The sequence below is a fragment of the Schistocerca nitens genome, chromosome 5 (assembly GCF_023898315.1).
Source record: "Schistocerca nitens isolate TAMUIC-IGC-003100 chromosome 5, iqSchNite1.1, whole genome shotgun sequence".
NCBI classification, from domain to species: domain Eukaryota; kingdom Metazoa; phylum Arthropoda; class Insecta; order Orthoptera; family Acrididae; genus Schistocerca; species Schistocerca nitens.
The window spans coordinates 484567459-484593015 of record NC_064618.1 but is presented as its reverse complement, the minus strand read 5'-3'; the positions used below and the strand labels follow the sequence as shown (position 1 = coordinate 484593015).

Sequence of the window (25557 nt, the reverse complement as noted above, 5' to 3'; positions counted from 1 at the left end):
ATTGTATGAAAAAATTCTGAGAGGTGAATAAAATATTCTATTCTCTCTTTTTTAATAAAAAATTAAAATTAAAAAAGGACACCACTGTGCAACTTGTGACTGTTTTCAAAAACTTGGTTTTACCAGTCACTCCCCCTGTAGGCAATGTCTGCTCTTGCTAAAAAAATCATTACTGGATGTACAAATACTCCAGCCAATTAATTGCTGGAAGGTGTTGTATCTGCAAAGTCTTTCCAGGTACCCACGAATTTCCTTTTTGGGTAATCATACAAAATGTAGTCCAGTCTTCGTTCTGAAGTTCCAGGCACACTGGACTTCATTGGTCATTCACCATTTATGTAGTGTTGCGTTTGTCATGGCATCGCCAGTACTGATTTGGTCGAGGTAGCTACATATTTTTCTTGGTTAATTCACTCCCAAGCATTAGATGGTTGCATCTATTTTACCTATCTTCTCATTATGACGAAAGGATGGATTTTGATTTTACCATTCTTCTCTTAGATCATCCTTCCTGGGGAAAATTGGCAATTGTTTACTGAGCCTCGTTCTCTAGGTTTTAGCTGGGTACACAGTGTGCGAAGTGTAGACATTCTCCAAGATGGTGCATCCTGGACGATACTTTGTTTATTCAAGGTGGCAACACGGTTACACATGTGGCAGCCAAATCAAATGTGATCACAGCCATAAGAATCAGTATTATGCAACGTAAAAGACATAGTACTACATTTGGATGGACAAACAATCTAATCCCCAAGCACTGGCAAGAGAAAACACATGTGAGAGTTAAAGGAATGTGCAAGCTCTCAGAGCCAGTTGCTCAGTCTTTTGTCAGAGGGGTGAAGGATAAGAAAGAGGGATGAAGCAAAGGGACTGGCGAGGTTTAGGAAAATGGGGAGAGTTACCATAAAATTGCCCTGAACCCTGGGCCAAGAGAGACTTACTAGGCAGGATGAGAAGAAAAGACTGATTGTTGAGGACTGCACCAGACATTATTTAAAAACTTGAGAGCTTAGAGGTGGAGTATGGGGTAATAAGCAAGTCAGAGATTACTGAAAAAACATCATGCAAGAGTTAATAAGAAAGGAAAGCTAAGCTGTGGTACAAAGGTGGAGATTGGGGGGGGGGGGGGGGGGGAGGGGGGGTGAAGAAAAATAAGACAGGTCAGAAAATAAAATAATAGAAAACTAAAAAGAAGTAAATAAATGGATAGTTATGAAAAGAAATGCTGAGACAGAAGAAATTAACGAAAAATAAGACCAGGTGGATGGCAAGAACCAAGGACATGTTGTAACACCAGTTCCCACCTGCAGAGTTCTGAGAAACTGATGTCAGGGGCAGTATCCAAAGGGCAAGTGTGGTGAAAGAGGCACCAGACGTCATGACTGTCATGTTGCAGAGCATGCTCTGTGTTGTTACCAGTACCTACCCTCTGACTATGCCCATTCATCTTAACTGACAACTTGGTAGTAAGTCATACAAATGTAATAGGTAAACAGTGTTTACAAAACAGTTGGTACACAATGTGTCATTTCACAGATGGCTCTCCGTTTGATAGTATATCTTTTTCTACTTACAGGACCAGTGTAACTGATGGTAGGAGGGAGCATAGGGAAAATCTCATAGAAGGGACAGTTGCAGGTGTAAGAGCCACAGGGTAGTGCTCAATCATCCTTGGCAGTAACTCACATGTTTGTAAAAGGCCAAACAGTGTTTACACAACAGGTGGTACACAATGAGTCATTTCACACATGGCTGTCCCTTTGTAGCATATCTTTTTCTACTTACAGGACTGGTGTAGGGGTTGGTAGGAGGGTGCATAGGGCAAATCTTATAGCAGGGACAGTCGCAGGGGTAGGAGTCATGTGGTAGTGAAATGGGAGCAGAAAGAGTATATTGCAGGCATTGGGGAAAGGGAGTGGGCAAAATATCAGATAGAATGGATCTCATTTCAGAGCATGATTTTAGGAAGTCATAGCGTTGTCGAAGTAGCTGATTAATGCACTCAACATCTTAGTACTGAGTGATACGAGATGTACTCACAAGTAGTTTCTTTGAGGGATCAGCAGTATCAGTATTGAATGTGACAACCTGGGAAATCTTCTTTTGAACTAGGCTGGCAGGGTAATTACATCCAGTGAAGGCAGAAGGGAGCTACATAATGTGATGATAATGTATGTGTGGCAGAGGTAGCTTGATGAGACTGGTAACACTACTGTCTCCATATTGTAAAATACAAAGGAATAATGATTCAAAAAGCAAGTGAATTTTCCAACTATTGTTGTAATCTGTTGGGACATGGGCACAGCTGCTGATTTTGTATGTCTGCCTGCTGTTAGAAAGTAGGTAAAGATTTTTACATATCATATGTCCTTGGCTTAAGTTTCACAAAAGTTAGACTTCATTATTTCTTCTTCAAAACAGAAAAACTATATTTATGATACACTGTCTAAGCTGCATAATGTGATGGTACTGCATGAGGTACAGACATGGTTTTGACTGATAAATTTGCATAAAAGAAGATAAATGTTGCTAGATATATGAAAAAATGCCAAGTTGCACCATGGCCTACAATCAGCATTAAACTTTAGGTCACAGGTTATGTAAGTCAGCCTTAATGTCAGACAAAGGCAAGCGGTAACCTTCGTGAATAGGACAATGCTTTATAAAGCACTGTGGTATTCAAATCATATTTTGGATTGATGACACTTTTACGTTTACCCTATAAAACTGATAACCACTGATTCAAATTTATTCTAGAAGACAGACCGGAGCCCTAATCTATATGTATCTGCTAATATCAACGTAATATCCAACTAAAGTATACTCCTACATATACAGACATACATGTGCACACACACCTGTACAGCTGGAGAACTGCAGTACCAGCATAGTATATTGAAAGTTGCTGCACAGAGGTGTGTGTGTGTGTGTGTGTGTGTGTGTGTGTGTGCTGATGTTTTTGTTTTGTTTGTGCACCTGTTGATGACTCAGCAGCCCTTCTATTAAGTGAGTTGTTACCTTACGCTATTTTTTTTTCTTTTTTTCTAATATTCTGCCAGTACTTTCCATTACCATAATACATAATTAATATCAACATTATACACAAATACAAAGGTAACATATTAACTAATGTTATACTATGACTGTTTGAAATTATTCTGAAAGTCACAACTATGAAAGTATAATGGCAAGGACAAGGAATGATGCACTCCATTTCCTTAAAAACAATACATGCACAGTGGCAGTGAGATGTTTTATTCATCCAAACATTTTTTTTTAAATGCAACACAGTGAATGAATAAGATTAAATATAAGTACTAAAAGAGCAAACCTGTATTGCTGGAGCACAAGAAAGGGCTTCTGTAAAGCATATCATACACATGTCATCAGCATCTTGCTTCAGTGTGGGATCAGATGAACAACCATGCAGGCATGGAAGGCATTTAGTTTCTCCTTTAATGCCACCACACATATGACCACAGGGATGTATCTTGTTGCAAGCATTCCTGGCATGTTCCTTTTTAGGGAAAAGACAAAAAAACTCATATATGTAAACAATAAGTTTACTTCTTTACATGCTAATAGTATGTACATTCAATTAATTGCATATGTAAAGCATCCATGTAGAATTTATTGGACAAAACGTCTTCTATGGTATATCTGCGCTTATATCCTTCTGAGGTACTGGGAAATAAAATTATCTTTAACAATCATGGACATTTTTGTTGAAGATGCCGACATTTGGCAGCAAAAATTGAGAACTTATTACTCTGAAACACCTGTATATTGCTGTCTGTGAAGTTATGGAAGCTCAAGTCCATTACCAGAATAATGATCAGTGCAAGACAATAGAAGTATGTGAAGTTATGAAATAAAATAATATCAAAATGAATGAATTATAAATAAAATAATTAGTTTTAAGACTTTATGTGAAGATACTCTTCATTAAAGCAAAAATCACAATGACTTAAGTACTGTGAGTTTTTGGGCAATAATTTTTTACTATTTATGATACAAATCAAGGGTGAAAATTGCATTAGTATGCCAGTTTCCATGGAAGAATACAAAGATGGAAATAACATGCATCAAACATTACAAAATAGATACTATACCAAATAAGAATGCATCACTGGCCAGATACACACAGGGATGAAACAAGTGTGATATTTTCTTAAACATATTGGTTACCAAACACTGTATCATCATGATATTGCCTGATGTATGCAAACATGTGTAAATGATGACCATGCCAGTCCAAGTTATGCTACTATAAAATTCTGTTGCATATAGCATGAATATGTCTGTAGTTACATACAGTTTGTCTATTACTTGGCGTTCTCAAGTTTGATTCCTCAAAGAAATTATTAAATTATTATCTGAAGCCTAAATGGACCTTCAAATGGTGTGACGGTGACATTATATACTGTGTCCTAGAGTGCAAAAGGTAGTGCATTTTGTGTGTGTGTATGTGTGTGTGTGTGTGTGTGGACTGGCAAGAAAAAATGGGGGTGATACATGATTACAAGAACTCAGCAAGAGAGTTCTCTTAGTCTGTATGACCTCAATTCTTCAACTTCCTACTTACACGTGGTGCCCCTATTAAGCCAAGCAACTCAGCGGAAGGTTGAGTAACCAACCCCAGTGGGAAACTGAGTTGATGAGCACACAGGATATAGAGGTCAGTCAGTGGAAGGCAACAGGAAACCACCAATGAAATTTTCCCATGAGAGCCCCATGGTTTTGCTTAATTCTAAATCATCCGGCACTCCAAGTCCCCCCATCAGATCACCAGAGAGGGAGAGGGGCAGGATTGAAAGAAGTCATTAGACCAACACCACAGTGCAAATTATTCCTGTGTATGCTAAGAAAGATTGCAGCATGGCATGTGAAGGGGCTGCTTAAGACAGGAAAACTGGCTATAGGAGAAAAGAAATGAGTTCAAATGACCTGAATATTCTTGGGCTTCGTGAGAATCACTGGAGAGAAAGTTGCCATTTCATGACCCAAGGAAGCAGCACCGTGTATTTTTCAGGGAATAGTGACCAATGTAGATATGGTGTTGCAATAGTTGTTCCTAGAAATCTGAACAACTGTGATCTCAGTTATGAACCCATTAACGAGAGGGGCATCTCCATAAAATCAAATGCTTCCCCGTGTACACTCAACATCATCCAGATCTATGCTCCTACTGCTGCAACGTCAGATGAGGAACAGAGGAGGTCTATGAACAACTGGAACAACTCCTTAACATGATCCCTAACAAAGGACAGGCAATAATTCAAGGAGACTTTAATGCTAAAATTGGAGCTACTACCTAAGACACACACTTAAAATCTGTGGTTGGACATTATGGTCTCAGTGAGAGGTAGTTACCAGATTTCTGTGTAACGACTATCTATAACACTATGTTCCAACATCAACTAAGATGACTATACACTTGCATATCACATTGTGATTGATTTAGAAGGCAGACTGACTTCATCCTAGGGTGAAGACATTGGGAACCTTCGGGCATGGACTGTAAGACATTTCCTGAAGGTGACTGTGCACGTGATCATAATCTGTTGTCCATAAAAATGCGGATTAAGCTCAAATCTGCCAAAAAGAGTGGAGAAAGACAACTAAACTCACAAACAAGGAAGCTTTTAGAGAATTTGGTGAGCTTGTAAGATCAAAATTCTGTAACATTAATCTTGAAAAAGATGATGCACTTGCATCACAAACATGGAACCAACTGAAAGAGGTCATTTCCTTATCACTTCTGACACCAGAAATACAAAACACCCTCGGGTATCACAGTCCACATGACAATTAATTGAAGAGGAAGCAGTCTGAAGAAGACCCAGGATCAAGACAGACATCAGAATCTGTGCAGAGATATACAATGGAATTGCAGAAAGAATAGATCACACTTCATCATGGGATCTGTGATGAGATAGAACAACATCACACTCACAGTCAAGTAGATGAATTAAATCCTCATAAGTGGGTGGCATATGATGAGAATGGCAATCCTATTGGAGACAAGGAAGAAACTGTTGCGAGGTGCAAACAGTACTGTGAAAAGCTGTGTTCTGGGACTAACAATAGTAGGGAAAGCGAAGCATTTTACCAACTTATATTGGAACCTACAGTCTTAAGCAGCAAAATAGAGAATGCGATAAAACACCTGAAGAATTATAAATCTCTTGGTTTAGAGAAGATATATTGTGAAATGCTCAAAGAAATACAGCAGGAAGGTGTTATGTACTGCATTCAATGTGTACAAGAATATGAGAAACTGGGGAATGGCCAGAAGACTGGTCGAAGTCCATCTCCATCCCACTACACAAGAAAGGGTCAATCAGGAATTACTCTGACTACCAAACCATTGCTCTCATATCCCATGCAAGCAAAATTTTGCACTACATCCTGAAAGAGCATTTGAAGCCATACATTCGGTGTTACATACCCATGGAACAAGCAGGTTTTGATACTCATCATACAACAAATATTTTTTGAATGATTTCTTGAAGGCTTCAGCTGCCATTCTCTTTATTTACTATATGATTGTACAATTTCGGACTTAGGCCATTTTCAAGTATCTAGAATGGCAGTTTCTCACATTGGATACATTAGTGACACTTGTGATTTCGATGTAGGAACAAGTCATATATATCGATATACTAGGCGCATTACAACTTACTTTATGGATGATTTTTTTAGTAACAGGTTATGTCCTATACATCATTGCTCCTATGGCATCATGTTATGCTCATACATTAGTTTGAGGTGTTCACACTATTTTAGGAGCATGCTACTTTTGAGAAGTTGTTGAAAAGCTCTTATATATAACATACTTAACACCAGGAAGATTATAATTATTTTATAGAACACATGACAATAAGTGACAATAACCCATCCACATTTGCTGCACACTTAAAAGACACCAACCACAAAATACCTAACACAGATGGATCATTTCAAATATTGTGTAATTTACAGAAAGGAAAAGTCATGGATGTAATGGAAGAAATTGAAATCTACATACATCTAAAAGATCAGTCAGACAGAATTTTAAATGAGCAAAAAGACCTGTGAAATGGGAAATTCCTAGACAACTTTCTACCAGTTCCACAGCAAAGCGTTACAGAAGCATGGAATGTAAAATTATCGCTACACTCATTAATAAATATGACTGTAATGTGAAACATCACACAACCATAAAGCAGTTTTTACTAGACTCTCATGGTTCTCAAGTACTATTTCATTAGAATACTGTGATAAATGTGATATATCGAAACTTTGTACCACTATTCAAAAATGACGTGCTCCTACAATAAGAGAACAAATATTTACAAGTTATTTTAAAGACATTACATACAGTCATATTTACACCAATGATGAACGATAATTAAATGTAACAGAACAAAAGCATATGTAAGTTAAGTAGCAAATTTCTGTAAAATAATTATAATCTTCCTGGTGTTAAGTACATTATATATAAGAACATTGCAACAACTGCTCGAAAGTAGCGTGCTCCTAAAATAGCATAAACACCTCAAACTAATTTATGAGCATAACATGATGTCATATGAGCAATGACATATATGACATAATCTGTTACTAAAAAACACCCATAAAGTAAGTTGTAATGTGCCTATTATATCGATAGATATTACTTTTCCTACATCAAAATCACAAGTGTCACTAATGTATCCAATGTATGAAATATCCGTTTTAGATACCTGAAAATGGCCAAAGGTAGAAATTGTACAATTGTACACTAAATAAAGAGAATGGCAGCTGGAGGCTTCAAGAAATCCAAGAAATCATTCAAAAAATTCATCACAGCTGCAGACACTATCACATTTTAAATTATACAACAAATAATAGAGAAATTGTGAAAGTTCTGTGTTCCTGTCTTCATTTGCATCTTTGACTATAGAGAAACCTTTGACTGTGATGTCTGGGAAAAGTTGCTTGCAGAGTTTGGGGTCCCACAACATTTGACGGCACTGACCAGAAGTCTATATAGTAATCACCTTGAAGCTGTGATGACAAGTGCCTGTATGTCTGATTTCTTCAGTGTATCAAAAGGTGTCAGACAGGATTGTGTTCTATTTCCCGACTGAACAACATTTATACAGATCATGTCATTAGGAATGCTCTTGATGGGTGGACTAAAGGCATGTTTGGCAGAACTATTAACAACCTCCAATTTGCTGATGACACCATGCTTTTAGCCAGCAGCAAAGATGCATCAATGCATTTCAGTTTTGGTGCTGGCAAAGGTTGCTGTGTATGAAATAGATTGAAAGAAGAATAAATGTATCCATTAACTGAGCAATTCAATATCTCCACATACCTTTCTTCTTGTGTCAACCAAAAAATTCTCTTTGGTCTCTTTGTGAGAAGAGATGGAGAAAACCTGGAGAAAATAATCACAGAAGGGAAGATCAAGGGCAAGAGACCAAAAGAAAGAGCAGCAAACAAGTGGAGTGATCAGATCCAGATCTTGGGTCTACCTCTTCAGCAGGTTCTAAGGGAGCGATGCAAACATTTGGTTCATGGGGTCACGACTCTCAGCAATGAGCACAATGACTTGTAATGATGATTACAAACACCAAATTCCTAAGTGTTACAGGCCAAGGACTTTTTATTTTAATGTAAATATGTATGTTATGAAGCAGCTTCATTTAAACAGAAATAAAAGTTGAAGATGATAACACTGCCCACACAGAATCAAGGCAACAGGGACTAAACTTCATAATTGAAGCTGCCTGAATGAGTAAACTGATTTAAATGGAGATCTAAGATAAATGATACAAGGCCACCAGCTGTAGTTTCATCCACAAACTTGACTGTTAAAAGTTCATGGAATATACAGATACAAACAGAACAGAAAGTCCAAGAAGAAACAAAATGGCAATAGCAGGAATGTTGCAAATAATTTCCAAGCATTTCTTGTTAAGATTGGCCAGATGTATGTTTCAACATTGACAGGCCTAGGAAATATACAACAGAAAATCACTGAAATAAATATAAGATGAAAGGAAAGAAATTTATGTTAATAATGGTCCGAGATGCAAAAAACATATACATTACATGAATATTGCTAATGATCCTGAATCATATCCAGTCCACTGCGATGTTGAACTACACTCCTGGAAATGGAAAAAAGAACACATTGACACCGGTGTGTCAGACCCACCATACTTGCTCCGGACACTGCGAGAGGGCTGTACAAGCAATGATCACACGCACGGCACAGCGGACACACCAGGAACCGCGGTGTTGGCCGTCGAATGGCACTAGCTGCGCAGCATTTGTGCACCGCCGCCGTCAGTGTCAGCCAGTTTGCCGTGGCATACGGAGCTCCATCGCAGTCTTTAACACTGGTAGCATGCCGCAACAGCGTGGACGTGAACCGTATGTGCAGTTGACGGACTTTGAGCGAGGGCGTATAGTGGGCATGCGGGAGGCCGGGTGGACGTACCGCCGAATTGCTCAACACGTGGGGCGTGAGGTCTTCACAGTACATCGATGTTGTCGCCAGTGGTCGGCGGAAGGTGCACGTGGCCGTCGACCTGGGACCGGACCGCAGCGACGCACGGATGCACGCCAAGACCGTAGGATCCTACGCAGTGCCGTAGGGGACCGCACCGCCACTTCCCAGCAAATTAGGGACACTGTTGCTCCTGGGGTATCGGCGAGGACCATTCGCAACCGTCTCCATGAAGCTGGGCTACGGTCCCGCACACTGTTAGGCCGTCTTCCGCTCACGCCCCAACATCGTGCAGCCCGCCTCCAGTGGTGTCGCGACAGGCGTGAATGGAGGGACGAATGGAGACGTGTCGTCTTCAGCGATGAGAGTCGCTTCTGCCTTGGTGCCAATGATGGTCGTATGCGTGTTTGGCGCCGTGCAGGTGAGCGCCACAATCAGGACTGCATACGACCGAGGCACACAGGGCCAACACCCGGCATCATGGTGTGGGGAGCGATCTCCTACACTGGCCGTACACCACTGGTGATCGTCGAGGGGACACTGAATAGTGCACGGTACATCCAAACCGTCATCGAACCCATCGTTCTACCATTCCTAGACCGGCAAGGGAACTTGCTGTTCCAACAGGACAATGCATGTCCGCATGTATCCCGTGCCACCCAACGTGCTCTAGAAGGTGTAAGTCAACTACCCTGGCCAGCAAGATCTCCGGATCTGTCCCCCATTGAGCATGTTTGGGACTGGATGAAGCGTCGTCTCACGCGGTCTGCACGTCCAGCACGAACGCTGGTCCAACTGAGGCGCCAGGTGGAAATGGCATGGCAAGCCGTTCCACAGGACTACATCCAGCATCTCTACGATCGTCTCCATGGGAGAATAGCAGCCTGCATTGCTGCGAAAGGTGGATATACACTGTACTAGTGCCGACATTGTGCATGCTCTGTTGCCTGTGTCTATGTGCCTGTGGTTCTGTCAGTGTGATCATGTGATGTATCTGACCCCAGGAATGTGTCAATAAAGTTTCCCCTTCCTGGGACAATGAATTCACGGTGTTCTTATTTCAATTTCCAGGAGTGTATATAAGAATTCAATGAGCTGTTAATATACAATAATCTACTGACCAATAAATTTTATGTTTTTTATCATTTCATTCCAGTATCTGTTTTCCCTCTTGACTTATTAGTGAATAACCACTCGCTACTTTCCAACTAACTGCTTTACAGCATTTATCATTGCAATAATTGTTTTTGCTTGCCAGTCACCCACTTTCTCTAAAATCTGATGAATAGCAATTACCATCACTATTTATTACATTTTTCTGTAAGAGCGCTTCAAATCTGAGTAGTTCAACTCTCACTCAGTTAGGAATTATGGTTTATATATTATTCTTTGAAAATTCAGCACAGGTGCATGGAATAGTTGAGCTAAATGAAAACAGATAACAAAAAAGACATGCAGACATTATTCATAGTAACAAAGCACTTTATTCATGATGATACATCAAAAAATAGTTGACTGATCCTGGCAGTAACTGTATTGCCCTCCCCCCATATCCTCACATCTTCAGCAGGGCCAAACGTAATTGTATTGTCCCCCCTCCCTCCCTCCCCCAACCGCCCATCTTCAGCCGCACCAAGCATTAAAACAAATATGGCTATCAGGAAGACCTTAGGTACAGATGCTGATGACTATTTTTCCACCTCCCATTTCAGTAACTGCATAAGTTGATGGACTGATACAGCAGCATGCGATTGCACATTGTTGTATGGCAATCGAGATACTAGTAACAAAATACTGTATGAGCTTCCGTATCCTCTCTGCAAAAAGTCTATCTGGCAAGCTATATCACTGTGAATCTCTGCACGTCCTTACTTGATGTGAATGGTCATCTATCCAACCATTACTTCATCTCTTGAGAAAGGTGGAAGTCATTGGGGCCACAACCAGTCTATAGAGTGGCTTATCTGTCACCTCCTATTTCAGTTACTGAGTAAATTGTTGGGTTGGGTTGTAATAGCAGCATGTGGTTGTGCAATATTGTGTGGCAGAATGACACCTGATGAAAGCGTGCTTCTTCACTTGTACTGAATGGATCTGCATAAAATCTGCAATGTCTGACAACATGCAATCACATTGTTTGTTTCATCCAGCAGCATGAAATTTTGGTTCCCTCAGATGACAGAATTCAGGACATAGTGGCAATCTAGCTCAACAGACAACTTAAACTTTTTTTTAATTTCCATTCCCACATGCAGCAGCTTTGGATTCCTTAACCCATGTTCCAAACTCTACAATGTGTCTACAAAATGGGAAACATCAACTGATTGCTGACTTCTTCAATAGCGATAACTGTTACAGATTCCAGCGATCTGCTTAAGAGAGATAGTGGTATAAGTTTTATGAAGTAGATAAAGAAGTGACTAATAGATAACAAAACAATAATTACAGAAAATGGACTATGTAGCACATGAAAACTAGCACAGATGACCAACGAATTCTCCTGTGAAGAACACTCAGTTAGTCCCCCCCCCCCCTCCTCTCTCAAAATAATCAGTTGACTACTTTAAACTTGTAATACTTAGTTTTGATAAATGGACAGTTTTGCAGAAAAATAACATTAAATATATTTCATTGCACAATTTGATTATGTAACCTGTTATTCTTTGTATATATAATGGTGCCCTCAAAAGCAAAGCACAATTAATCGCTCACTTTCCAAGAAAATTAATAGAAACATCATTTATTTCATAAAACACAGAGCTCTTCATATGGACCTCGACAGTTTCCAAATATATTATAACTTTTTTACTTGCATGTGTGGATGAACAGACGTTTTTGATGAAAGACAGCCATCCATAATTAATTTGTAATAAATTCACTACCTATTGGCGACATGTGTGAAATTTGTGCTGGACCGAGAGTCAAAGCCGAATTTCCTGCTTATCGCAAGCAGTCATCTCAATAATTATGCTGTCAATTAGTGCTTCCCACAATGACCTAAACTTCCATATGTCACACTGTCTACATCACTATACAATAGGCTCCAACATTCATCACTAAGTGCTTGCAGCTGTACTCAGTATTCCTGCACCAGTGAGAATGAGACTATGAGGAATCAAGAATTATGATGTTATCATCTTCTGCCTGCCTTGGCATGCAAAATTTACTTGTATGTCTGGATGAACAAACATTACTGACAAAAGATGGCCAACCAAAATTATTTCAAAATAAATTTGCTGAATGTGAATAACTTGGATTCACCTGTGTTAGGTATAGATGTACTACCTATCAGTGATCAATATAGAAGACTATGGCATAGGGATGTAGACAATGTTATATCTGGAACTTTGGGTCATCAAGGAAGCATTCACAGATAGCCTAATGGTTAAGGCATCCACTCGCAATAAGCGGGAAGTCTGGGTTCAAGTCCCAGTCTGGCACAGCTGAAGCCAAGTTATTCACATTCAATGAATTTATTTTGAAATAAGTATAACTGTTTGCAAATGCAAGAGACATTGCAAACCCTAGTACATCAGTTGAAGGATATTTTGATTTTTAATTTCCACTAGTGTACAATTAAATAGTGCATTTGTTCCAAAATATGGCCTACATAGGAGGCATATATGCAGTTTACGTACTGTAATTCACCACGTGTGTCAGTCGTTATGGTCCAGTGGATATGAAGGCTACATTTTTTTCAAGGGCTGATCAATTGCAAAATGGAATCACCATTGAAAATTAAAAATGTTTCATTTGCGACATTTAGCTACACCTTCCAGCTACTTCTCGACATAGTCACCTCTCTGACTTAGGCATCAGTGCTAGCATGATACCAACTTTTCAGCATTCCCATCATAGAAAGCACCTGCCTGTGCTATCAGCCAATTTTCTACACTGGTCTGCAGTTCATAGTCTGTGCCAAATGCTGTCCTAGCAGCATTTCACATGAACAAAGAGATGAAAATCAGAGGGAGTCAAGTGTTGGCGTTGTTACAGGTATCAAACACTTCTCATCAAAAATGGTCCAGGAGTGTCTCTGTTGAAGCTGCAAAGTGTGGCCAAGCATAGTCACGAAGAAGGACTGTGCCTCATGACAACATTCTGCTTTGCTTGCTCTGAATTGCTCTTCATAGACACTGAAGAGTCACGCTATATGAGGCTGAAGTGGTCATTGCACCATGTTCCTTGAATTCCACCAAGGAAACTCCTTTTTGGTCCCAGAACACTGTAGCCATACACTTTATGATGGAGAATGTTCACTTGTACTTCTTTGCTTTATTTGGGGAATGAGAATGCACCCATCTGTCTGCAATGCTCTACTGTTTCTTCATTTTCAAAATGGACTAATGCATTGTTCCCCAAGACAATTCTGTTCAAAAAATATTCTTCATCATGGTAGCAATGCAGAAATGTTACACTTCAGAACCCATCTCACACACAATCTATGGTACCGAAGCCTCCCACTCATGATGACACCAGAGAGCTGCATTGAGATTTATAGAAACAAATTACTCAATACCAACACTGAACTAATGATTTTCTCAAATAACCTGCTGAACAAGATCATCAGTTGACACTTGCTTCCTTCCCTAACTGCCTGCATCATGTTCATGTTGTATGTCCTGCTTCACAGTTCCTGCACCACTGCCACACTTTGCTGTCACTCACGAAAATTTTGCCATTTACATTACTCATTCCTCAATGAATTTTGGTGACATTGCACCCCTCAGCATAAAGAAATTGAAAGGCAGTACACATTTCATACTTGGCAGGAGGCTCTATTGTTCTAGGCTGCTCGTGCATTCAGAACTCACAAATGAAATGAGCCACAGTCGACAAGCATAGTACAGATAATGTGCAACACATGTACGCAAAGCTTCACTGGGATTTTAATTTCATGACCAGCTGGACCTCATATTTCATACCATTGTGGTTTTAATTTCACAACTGATTGGACCTCAAGGGAGGGGGAGCCCTTGTATTTCATATCAGATAGTAGGCAGAAGTTGGAATAGACAAAACAATGTATGAGCGAGAACAAATTCAGCATGACTGGCCCCTACTGCATTATGAATAATGCAGGGAATCCAGGACTACCTGCAGAAAAGACACAGTCTGTAAGAGAAACTTTCAGCAGGAGCTGTAACAAATTGGCAGTATACACCAGCTATATATTGCATGTAAGACTGCCAATGGTATGGTTCATTCTTTGGAAATATCATCTTCTGAAAAAATACTAAGTGCAGCTGTTGCAAGCGCTAAGCCTCAAGGGTGATACACAAGTGCTGAGCCCCAAGGATGAACAATTAATATTTGATTTTCTACAGACCTCCATGCACATATATATGAATATATCTTTGCATGAAGTTGATTTTTGTTGACAGACTCATCTTTCATGAGTCAGACATGGTGAAACATCATATCCGATAAACTGGAATGTAGGTTTATAAGGAAGCAAAATGTGCACGATTAGTAATACAGACAAGAGCAGAAGAAAAGAAGCTTTTTAAATATGGTGTTACAGATGAATGCTGAAGATTACAATGACTATAGTCGAGACAGTGTCAGAAGATCCCTGACAGCTCGCAGCACTTGCCAGCTTTCACCTGCAGGTGATAACATTAGCTGTCTACAGAGCTGTGACAACGACGACGTGTTGCCATAGATACATTTACAGAATCACATTACGTTATTGGTTGACACAGCAGCATGAAGCTGCCATGCCCAGCCCACTGCAACTGTCAGGGATCAACTTGCACCTACTCAACTATAAATCAAGGGATTGATGAAGAGGTACAGCACTGAACAGGGGAGAGAAGAGCTTTGTTGCACAACTTGACAAAAAGAAGGGGTACATTGACAGGACACTTCCTGAGGCATTAAGAATATTTAATTTGGTAATGGATGGAAGTGTGAGAAATAACAACTACAGAGGAAGACCACACAGCTTGAGGCTGTTGCCAAATGGCATCACTATGGAGGGCTGGGTGTTGGGATCCATGGGGCATCCAGCACATCCCACGTGTCCCTGACTGGTCCACTACTTTGACTGCCCCAGGAATTGCCCATACTGAAGTTGACCCTTCATCTGTGGTCGAGTGGAGGTCACTGCAAGATGTGGTGGGCAGTAAAAGACTTCGGAGGGCCTTCCCAGTTCATCTGACGAACAGGTGTTGGGCATCATCTGTGGCTAATGAAGTCCCTGAGACAGATGCATTCACTTTCCCTGAAGCCTCACAGCTAACAAGGCCTGTGCATTCACAATGGGTGGGATTACTGGTAGTTGGGAGCTTCAACATTAGGCAAATAATGGGGCCACTTAGGGATATGGCAACCAAAGAGGGGGAGGAATCCAGTGTGAACTCTTTGTGCATACTGGGAGGAGTCAATCCAGATGTGGAAACCCTGCTTCTGGGTGCCATGAAGAGCATAGGGTGCAGCCAACTACATGTGGTGGCTCATGTTGATACTAATGGTATGTGTCATTTTGGATAGGAAAAGATGCTCTCTGGTTTCAGGTGCCTAGCTGAAATGGTAAAGCCTGCCCTGCCAGTCTTCCTCGTGAGAGGAAGGCAGAGCTCTCCATCTGTAGCATCATTGACAGAACTGACTGTAATCCTTTGATACAGAGCTTAGTGGAGGGTCTGAATCAGAGGCTCACACGGTTCTCTGACCATATAGGCAGCAGATTCCTCAACTTGTGCCATAGGGCAGTGGGTTTCCAGGTTCCACTTAATAGATCAGGAGTCCACTATGCACAGAAAGCAGCTAAGTGGGTAGTGGGGGCTGTTTTTTTTTGTGTTAGACGGTCTATGGAAACAAAAGAATGGGTGTCAGTCTAAAAGGATGCAGGACAAACACACAAAGGTAGACCTAGAAACAGTTGGTATTGTAGTCATAAATTGTTGTAGCTGTGCTGCAAAAGAAACTGAGCTCCAAACACTAATAAAACACACTGAAGCTCAAATCGTTACAGGTATGGAAAGCTCACTAAAGTCAGAAACAAGATCATCTGAAATTTTTACTAAAGACTTAACTGTGTTCAGAAAAACAGATTAAATACAGTTGACGGTGGAGTGTTTATTGCAATCAGAAATAATTTACCTTGTAGTGAAATTGAAGTAGATAGTTCATGCGAGTTAGTAGGGCACAGGTTAGACTTGACAACAGGAATAAATTAATAATTAGTTCCTTTTACCAACCTGCAACTCGTAATATACAGTTGCTGAACAGTTCAAAGAAAACTCGAGTCTCATTTCAAATAGGTATCCCACTCATACAATTACAGTTGGTGGTAACTTCAATGTGTTGGCAAAAATACATGTTTACAGTCAGTGGTAGGCATAAAACATATCTAAAATCATTCTGAATGCCTTCTCAGAAAATTATTTTGAACAATTAGTTCAGGAGTCCACTCAAAGTGCAAATGGTTGCAAAAACATATTTGATCTCTTTGCAACAAATAATCCTGAGCAAATAGGGAGCATCATGATGGATACAGGGTTTAGTGATTACAAGGTTGTTGTAGCGAGACTAAATACCACAACATTAAAACCCACAAAAAATAAATGCAAAATACATCTATTTTTAAAAACAGATAAAAATTCATACGAGGTCTTCCTAAGAGACAATATCCACTCCTTCTAATTTGATTATGTAAGTGTAGACCAGATATGGTTTAAATTCAAAGAAATAGTATTGACAGCAATTGAGAGATATATACCAAATAAACTAATAAGAGATGGTGCTGATCCATCATGGTACACAAAGAAGGTTGGAACACTGTTGCAAAAGCTATGAAAAAAGCATGCCAAATTTCAAACAATGCAAAAGCCCCAAGACAGGTAAAGTTTTATAGAAGCTCAAAATGTAGCACAAACTTCAATGCGAGATGCTTTCAACAGTTTCCAGAATGAAATTCTTCCCAAAATCTGATAGAAAATCCAAAGAGATTCTGGTCATATCTGAAGTATACCAGCGGAAAGACACAACCAATACCCTCACTGCATGATGACAATGATGATGTTATGGATAGCAGTGCCACTAAAGCTGAGTTACAAGTTTTCCAAAATTACTTTAAAAAAGAAGACAAAGTAAATATTCCTGAATTCGAATCAAGAACAACTGCCAACATGAGTAACTTACAAACAGATATCTTTGATGTAGTGAAGCATCTTAAATCACTTAATAAAGGCAAGGCCTCTGATGCAGACTGTATACTAGCCAGGTTTCTTTTAGAGTATGTTGAAATAGCTCCATACTAAACAATCATATACAACCAAAGGCTAGTTGAAAGATCCATCCCTAAGGACTGTAAAGTTGCACACGTCACACCAATATCCAAGAAAGAAACAGGAGTAAGCCACTGAATTACAGACCCATATTGCTAATGATTTGCAGTAGGATTCTGGATCATATACTGTGTTTGAATATTATGGGTTATCTGGAAGAAAACAATTTACTGACAAACAGCTACAACAGACTCAGAAAAAAGCATTCTTGTGAAACTCAAGTAGCTCTTTATTCTCATGAAGTAATGAGTGCTATCGGCAGAGGATATCAAATTGATTCCATGCTTTTAGATTTCCAGAAGGCTTTTGACATTGTTCCTCATAAGGGACTTCTAATAAAATCACTTGCCTATGGAGCATCATCTCAGCTACACAACAGGATTCATAATTTCCTGTCAGAAAAGCACAGGTCACTGTAATTGACAGAAAGTCATCAAGTAAAGTAGAAGTAATATCTGGCATTCCCCAAGGAAGTGTCATAGGCCCTCTGCTTTTCCTGATCTACATATATGATTTAGGAGACCATCTGAGCAGCCCTCTTAAGATTGTTTGCATATGATGGTTTTATAAAGCCATCAGATGATCAAAACAAATTGCAAAATATTTAGACAAGATATCTGTATGGTGCAAAAAGTGGCAATTGAGTCTAAATAATGAAAAGTGTGAGATCATCCACTTGAGTACTAAAAGGAATCTGTTAAATTTCAGTTACAGGATAAAACACACAAATCTACAGGCTATAAATCCAACTAAATACTTAGGGATTACAATTACAAATAACTTACACTGGAAAGATCACATAGATAATGCTGTGGAGAAAGCAAACCAAAGAATGTGATTTATTGGCAGAATGCTTAGAATATCCGACAGGTCTGCAAAAGAGGCTGCTTACACTATGCTTGTCCACCCCCTTCTGGAGTACTGCTATGCGGTGGGGGATCCACATCAGATAGGGTTAATGGAGGACATGAAAAAAGTTCAAAGAAGGGAAGCTCATTTTGAATAATTGCAAAAAAGGGGAGAGAGTGGCATGATTATGTTACACAAATTGGGGTGGCAATCATTAAAGTCAAGGCAATTTTTGTTGTGGCTGGATATTTTCATGAAATTGTAATCACCAACTTTGTCCTCAGAGTGTGTTAATATTTCGTTGGTGCCCATCTACAGCGGGAGGAATGATCATTATAGTAAAATAAGACAAATCAGAGCTCGCATGGAAAAATTTGTGTGTCCATTTTCCCCGCACATTGTTCTAGAGTAGAATGGTGGAGAAATAGCTTGAAGGTGGTTTGATGAACCCTCTGACAGGTGCTAAATTGTGAATTGCAGAGTAATCATGTAGATGTAGATGAGGGCTTGATTACAGCAAGTGAGTTCAAATGGATGCAGGTTGTATTATTTCTACAGAAACAAAGACACTTGCACAGAATAGACCAGCATGGAGAGCTGCACCAGACCAGTCTCTGACAGATCACCACACCACAACAACACTCCAGGCACAGAATATCTTCAAGTGAATATGAAATAAACCTGTGATTCTCCTAAAATACCAGGTGGTTATAACTGAGTTCCAAGTGCTGCAATGTGGACCGTATACATCGCAGAACAAGTTGACACATTGTATGTTCACTAATAAGTGCATTCAGGGAGAATGTTGGAAAAAATAATTGTTACACTTTCTGCCACCAGCTGAAAATACACGGTAAGCAGCCAGAATGTGAAATGTTTTCTGTTTTGATGTCAATTGGCTATTTGTCACTTGGTGACGTGTTGATTTCATTTGTGAAGTGACTGTTAGCATAAAGGGTTGAGAAGATTGAAGTTTCCCATATGAAACGCATTGACAATTGAGAAGAGAGACCCATGAACTACTGGTAAAGTTGTTCTATCAGAACAGCAGCAACAGCAGTGCTGCAGTACAGGAATATCGCCAACAGAAATAGCTGTGAAGAGAACCCATGTCAATAAATGGGCTACAGACCATGTTCAAGAAATCTGAAGAAACAGGTGACTTACATGGTGCAGCAGGGAGAGAGATGTGGCTCATTCCCATGGCAGTTGATGAAATTGCTGTAGCTATAGCTGACCGTGCAGCACATGCCTCAAATTCTGCAGCCAGTGCTCCAACTGTGTCATGGGAATTGTCTTTCCCCACGTCAATAGTTCAAGAGATTTTGCAATGCATTTTATATTGGTATCACTACATGGTTCAGAATATGCACCAAATGGAGCCATGCACCGAATGGAGCTGTGACTTTGGTGTTCGTTTTTGGCACACATGAAAATGGATGACATGAGGCCAGGGAACAGTGTTTGGATGGACGGGGGACAGTCTTTAGATGGGTTAAGCACATTTTACTCTGCATGGTGCCAAGATTGCACAGAACTGTCACATATGGGGTTCTACTCCACTATAAGTTGTGCAGGAACATACAGTGCACTCGATTATGTGACTTTGTGGTGTGGTTTCTCAAGCTCCTTCATTCTCAGTCCGTTTTTCTTCTAGGAGATGACACCTCACTGGCCTGTTAGGTGTACAGTAACATGTGCACATTATGTAGACCTCCACATGTGATTCCAGCTTTGCATGAATGCAGTTGTGTGCACATTATGTGGACCTCCACATGTGATTCCAGCTTTGCATGAATGCAACTGTGTCCACATCACTTTTTTCATGCAAGATGGGGCAACGACACATGTCACTTGCCAGGTGAAAGATTTGCTTCGAGAAACGTTCAGCAATGACCACATGATTTCTATGCAATTTCATGATGTGTGGCCTTCCAGACCCCTGACCTTCCATTTAATTTGTGGTTGTGGGGATGTCTGAAAGATTGTGTCCATCAGGGATATATCTGGACTCTTCCTGATCTGAAGGATAGCATACGACGACTTATTGCTCTGATTACACTGGATATGCTGTGAGTGACTGCCGACCATGCCACATTACAGATGCAGCATGTTGCCAAATCAGGAGACCATTCAGAACACATGTTGTAACTTGTGACCATATCCTAATAAACATGCCAGATCCCCTTTTCCTGAACCCAGGAAGAAATGGGAACAATTACTTTTTTCAGCATACTTCATGAGTGCACCAATTAATGCCCTGTGATGTATACATCCCCCACTGTAGCACTCAGACCTCCGCCTGTTTCTTTACAACCATCCAGTATATTGCTTACTTCTCTTTGCAGAGAGAATCGTTATTGCAATCTTGTATTTACACATTTTCTAAAATGTCTTAACAATGATGGCATAGTTGAGAAGACTTCATTTTGAAGCATGATTGTGCTTTATGTGAAGTTTCATTCAAATGTTCCTGGTCATCTTAATGTAGGACTTCGACAACTTAGTTTGGATGTGCTTTCTGTCATGGAATAGTAATCTTAATTAATTCCATTTAATTATTTCTTATGGGATTACATAAATGATCATATGTTTTGTGTCTTCCATTTGGAGCAGTTGCAGGAAAGAGTTGTAAATACAGTTGCTGATACTGACCGTGACACACTGGAGTGAGTATAGCAAGAATTAGACCTCTCAACTGCCATTTCTTGAATCACATAATAAAGTACATTTTAAAGTCTGTGAGATTGTCTATCAACTTATGTATTTCTTTTGTGGGCTCTCTTTGTTGTTCTCACATATATGTATTCTGAAATTCTTTAGGTAATTACAAGTAACTCTTGCCATTAGTAAGGTCTCTGAGGAAAAAAAGGTGACTTAGCTTGCAAATTCCCAAGGCTTTTATTTAATTTTTAATAGAGAAACTGAAACCAAGCATCTCACCTGACAATCTTGATCTGCACAGATATTTCCAATTGCTAGTAGGCCTGAACTTCCAGTAGCCCCACAGAAACGACATACACCAGATGTTACACCTGCTGGCTTCGTACGTGTTCCTTCACGGAATTCTACCATAGCCTTTAGTGTGCAGGAGTCAGCCAGTGCCATAACCCAGAACAGTTTAGTGCGTCCACATCCTTCATGGAGGTCCACCTTTATTGCTTCTTCTTCTTCCTTGCATACCTGTTGAACATATTTTTACATTCGCTAACAGAATTGTAGGAGAGAGGTAAAATGTTACACTGCATTTTTCATCAATATGTTACATAAATACTGGAAGAAGTAAAAGCAACAACTTACCACATAGTTGACATCTTGATAGGCACATAAATAAAACTGAAAATATCACTATCTTTCAGGTGTAACCCGCTTCAGAACTGACAGAATACACATACACCTGCACAGTTACATTATCTCAGATGACTAAATTGTGACAGCACTGCAGTCTGACTGGCATCATGGGCAGTGTTGCGTGGAGTTGGTGAGTGGAGAATGAGAGTGGGGAGCAGGAAGGGAGGATGGGGAAGGGTAGTTGGCAGCTGGGAGGGACATGCAGATGATGCACAGGACAGGACTGTGCCACATGTGAGCTCATTCTGGCCACAGGTGGGTGGGTGGTGCATAGTGTAGTGATGTGGAGGAGTTTACCAGGAGGAGGAGATAGAGCAGAGGAAGAGAAGACTGCAGAGGGAAAGAGTGAAATAATCCTCTCATCTGTCCTCAGAGCTTCTGTGGCATCGTGCTGAATAACACTCGCTGCTGTGGCCAAAATCCACACACTCTCAGCACCAAGAGGCGCACAAGACAAGATAAATGAAGTGCTGTTTCACAGATTTAATCAAAAATGTTTCTCGGTGGACCCATATTAACTTTCTCCACTGCAAAACTATCCAATAACTCTAAATAAGGTTCAGCAACCTTGCTTTGACTGATGACAAAGGGTTAAACTTCACAGTACTCCAACGTTTAATTATTAATGTCCTATAACAATACAACTACTTTCAGAAAGATTCCAAGATCCAGACACTGGAGTGATAAGAGTTCATACACCACCTCCAAATGTCTCATTAACAACTTCTGTCAACAGTCTCCACACAACCAAACAGAAATACAGTTTAGTGTTAATCGGTTAAAAGACATAGAACACCCAAATTTTTAAGGAAAGAAATAGAACTTATTTGTTTCAATTACACGTCGCCAAGACCACTTTCTACAATGAACACTAACTTCAGCTAGCTGATGGCTCCACATTCTGATATAAGATGCCTTGTTCTATTGAGCACTTGCATGCTCTCGGAAAGGCAAGAGTCACCTAAAAAAGTGGAAAAGAATTAAACAGAATTCATCAGGGACACTTCCGTCCATACGGGAAGCCTCCTCTTCAAGACTTTACAGCCAATCAAACAACACCTATGGACGTTAGCCACCTCCATCAAGACCTGTGCAAAAAATTCAAAGGGGGAAAAAGTGTTGTGACTCGCCGATCTTTCAAAGTGCCGCTGCGCAGTTACGCGCATCCTTTACATGCGGTGCTGTCTGCCAGCCGTGCAGCAGCAGCATCACCTAAGCAGCCAGTGGCCGCTAGATTTGGACTGTTATGATTTGACTGTTAAAGTGTACACACATGTCTTACTCTGTTTACTTGATCTGTGACTTTCATGTGTTGCGTCTTCCTTGAAATATATTTGTTCAACTTGGAGTTATAACAATTGGCAACGAAGATGGGATTTTTCTTTTCAAACGTTGACCCACATGTTTCCATGGCTACTTTAGAGCAACTATTGCAAGGTCTCATAGAACAGCAAATGCTTCTCACAAATGCAATTCGTGATTTTGTCGCGGCATCAACTGCGGGGCGTCTCTCGTCGTTGTCTCTATCTACTTTTCCACCTTACGATGAGATGGTGGAAGACTGGTCTGATTACGAAAAACGTCTTCGACAGCACTTCTTGGCATTTCATGTCGCGGACAAACAAACATGTAAGTCACTGTTCCTTTCATGGATTTCACCTCAAATGTATTGGTTGTTGTCACAATTGGCTCCTTTGAAAGATTCTGCGTCTTTGTCCTTTGCTGAAATGTGCTCACTTCTGTCCGTCTATTTTCAAAAGCAAACGCATGTGGTAGCCTCAAAACTTACCCTATGCCTCGACCTGAAGAATTGTTCACTAAACTTGCTGGAGGCCAGTATTTTTCTAAACTCGACCTGTCAGAAGCTTATCAACTTCCTCTCGACGCTGCTTCCCACAGTTTCTGGTCCTTAACACGCCTTTCGGCCTCTATCAATACCAACAATTGCCATTCGGGGTTGCCAGCACACCTGCTCTCTTTCAGCGATTCTTGGAACAATTATTGCTCACTGTCCCTGGGTGTATAAATTACCAGGACGACATTGTTGTCACTGGCTCCACCACTGACAAACATCTTCAAAATCTCCGCACACTTTTTCATGTCTTACAGACTGCCGGTATTAAATGTAATCTTCAGAAATCAAAATTTTTTCAGGCATCTATCATGTACTTGGGGTTTCAACTCTCTCAGGATGGTATTCGTCCTCTTCGGCAAACTGTTGCTGCGATCGATGCCCTTCCTCACCCTACATCTGTTAAGGAACCGCAGGCCTTCTTGGGGAAAATAGCATACTATTACAAGTTTTTGCCATCTGCTGCTTCGGTGGCTCAGGCATTGCATCACCTGTTGCATAAAAACATGCCTTTTCACTGGTCCGCGTCATGCAATGTGGCTTTCCAGAAATTGAAGACTATGCTGAAACAGGCCCCGTGCCTGGCTACTTATCGACCTGGCCAACATCTTGTTCTTGCCATGGACGCCTCTCAATACAGGGTCAGTGCAGTCCTTGCGCACCGTATTTCTGACGGTTCTGAACAACCCATTACTTATGCCTCCAAAACGCTCATGGATGCCCAACATAAGTATTCTCAAATTGAAAAAGAAGCTTTGGCCATTATTTATGCTCTTCATAAGTTTGGTGTTTTTCTCTATGGATCCAAATTTCATCCTGTTACTGATCACAAACCACTTGTTTCCTTGTTTCATCCATCAATGTCACTTCCCAACAAGGCTGCACACTGCACTTGTGGACGGGTTCCCCATCACCGGGGACCGGCTGGCGACTGCTACGGGTCTGACTCTACCCTCTCCCGGGTTTTATGCTGTATTCAGAAGGGTTGGCCAGATTGTCCATCTGCTAAGACTTCTGATCCGTTGCAGAACTAGTATGCATTACCGCCTCACGGCTAGGGATGGTGTTATCCTCCTTTCCACCGAAAATGCTTCGCCGTGTGTTGTGGTACCTGCGTCTTTGCGTGCTTCGGTCTTGCGCCTCCTTCACCAAGGGCACTGGGGTGTCTCTCACACAAAATCTCTGGCACACTGTCATGTGTACTGGCCTGGCATTGACTCTGAAATCGCACACATGGTCACTGCCTGTGGCCCTTGTGCGTCACAGGCCGCTGGCCCATAGTCATCTTTGTCACCGTGGCCTTCGCCTGAGAAGCCCTTCGTGGGACATTTTTTAGGTACTTATTGGCTTCTCATTATTGACGCCTACTCTAACTTTCCTTTCATTGTCCATTGCATGTCGCCTACCATCATGGCAACCACCAATGCTCTCGCTCGCATTTTCTCTTTGGAAGGCCTTCCCTCTACTCTTGTTACTGATAATGGTCCACAATTTGACTCTTCCGATTTTGCGGATTTTTGTGCCCGTCATGGCGTCATGTATGTCACGGCCCCTCCGTTCCATCCACAGTCAAACGGTGAGGCTGAACGACTGGTCCGCACATTTAAGGCTCAGATGAGGGAACTCCTGACTTCTTCTGCTGATGATGTGCTTCTCCAATTTCTTGCTTCTTACCGTTTCACCCCCATGGGCGACCACAGCCCGGCTGAGCTCTTACATGGCCGACA

At 40.7% G+C, this 25557-nt stretch overlaps 1 protein-coding gene across 1 annotated transcript in view; it reads right to left on the bottom strand.

Annotated features, from left to right (window-relative positions):
- The window catches only part of LOC126260545 (E3 ubiquitin-protein ligase MYCBP2-like), a 389869-nt gene that overhangs the window by 18078 nt on the left and 346234 nt on the right, over positions 1–25557 (bottom strand). Inside the window, exons 34-35 of the mRNA XM_049957880.1 lie at positions 21571–21810; positions 3332–3517 (exon numbers count right to left, since the gene is read on the bottom strand). Coding sequence (XP_049813837.1) covers positions 3332–3517; positions 21571–21810 — 426 coding nt within the window. The remainder of the gene's footprint in view (positions 1–3331; positions 3518–21570; positions 21811–25557) is intronic.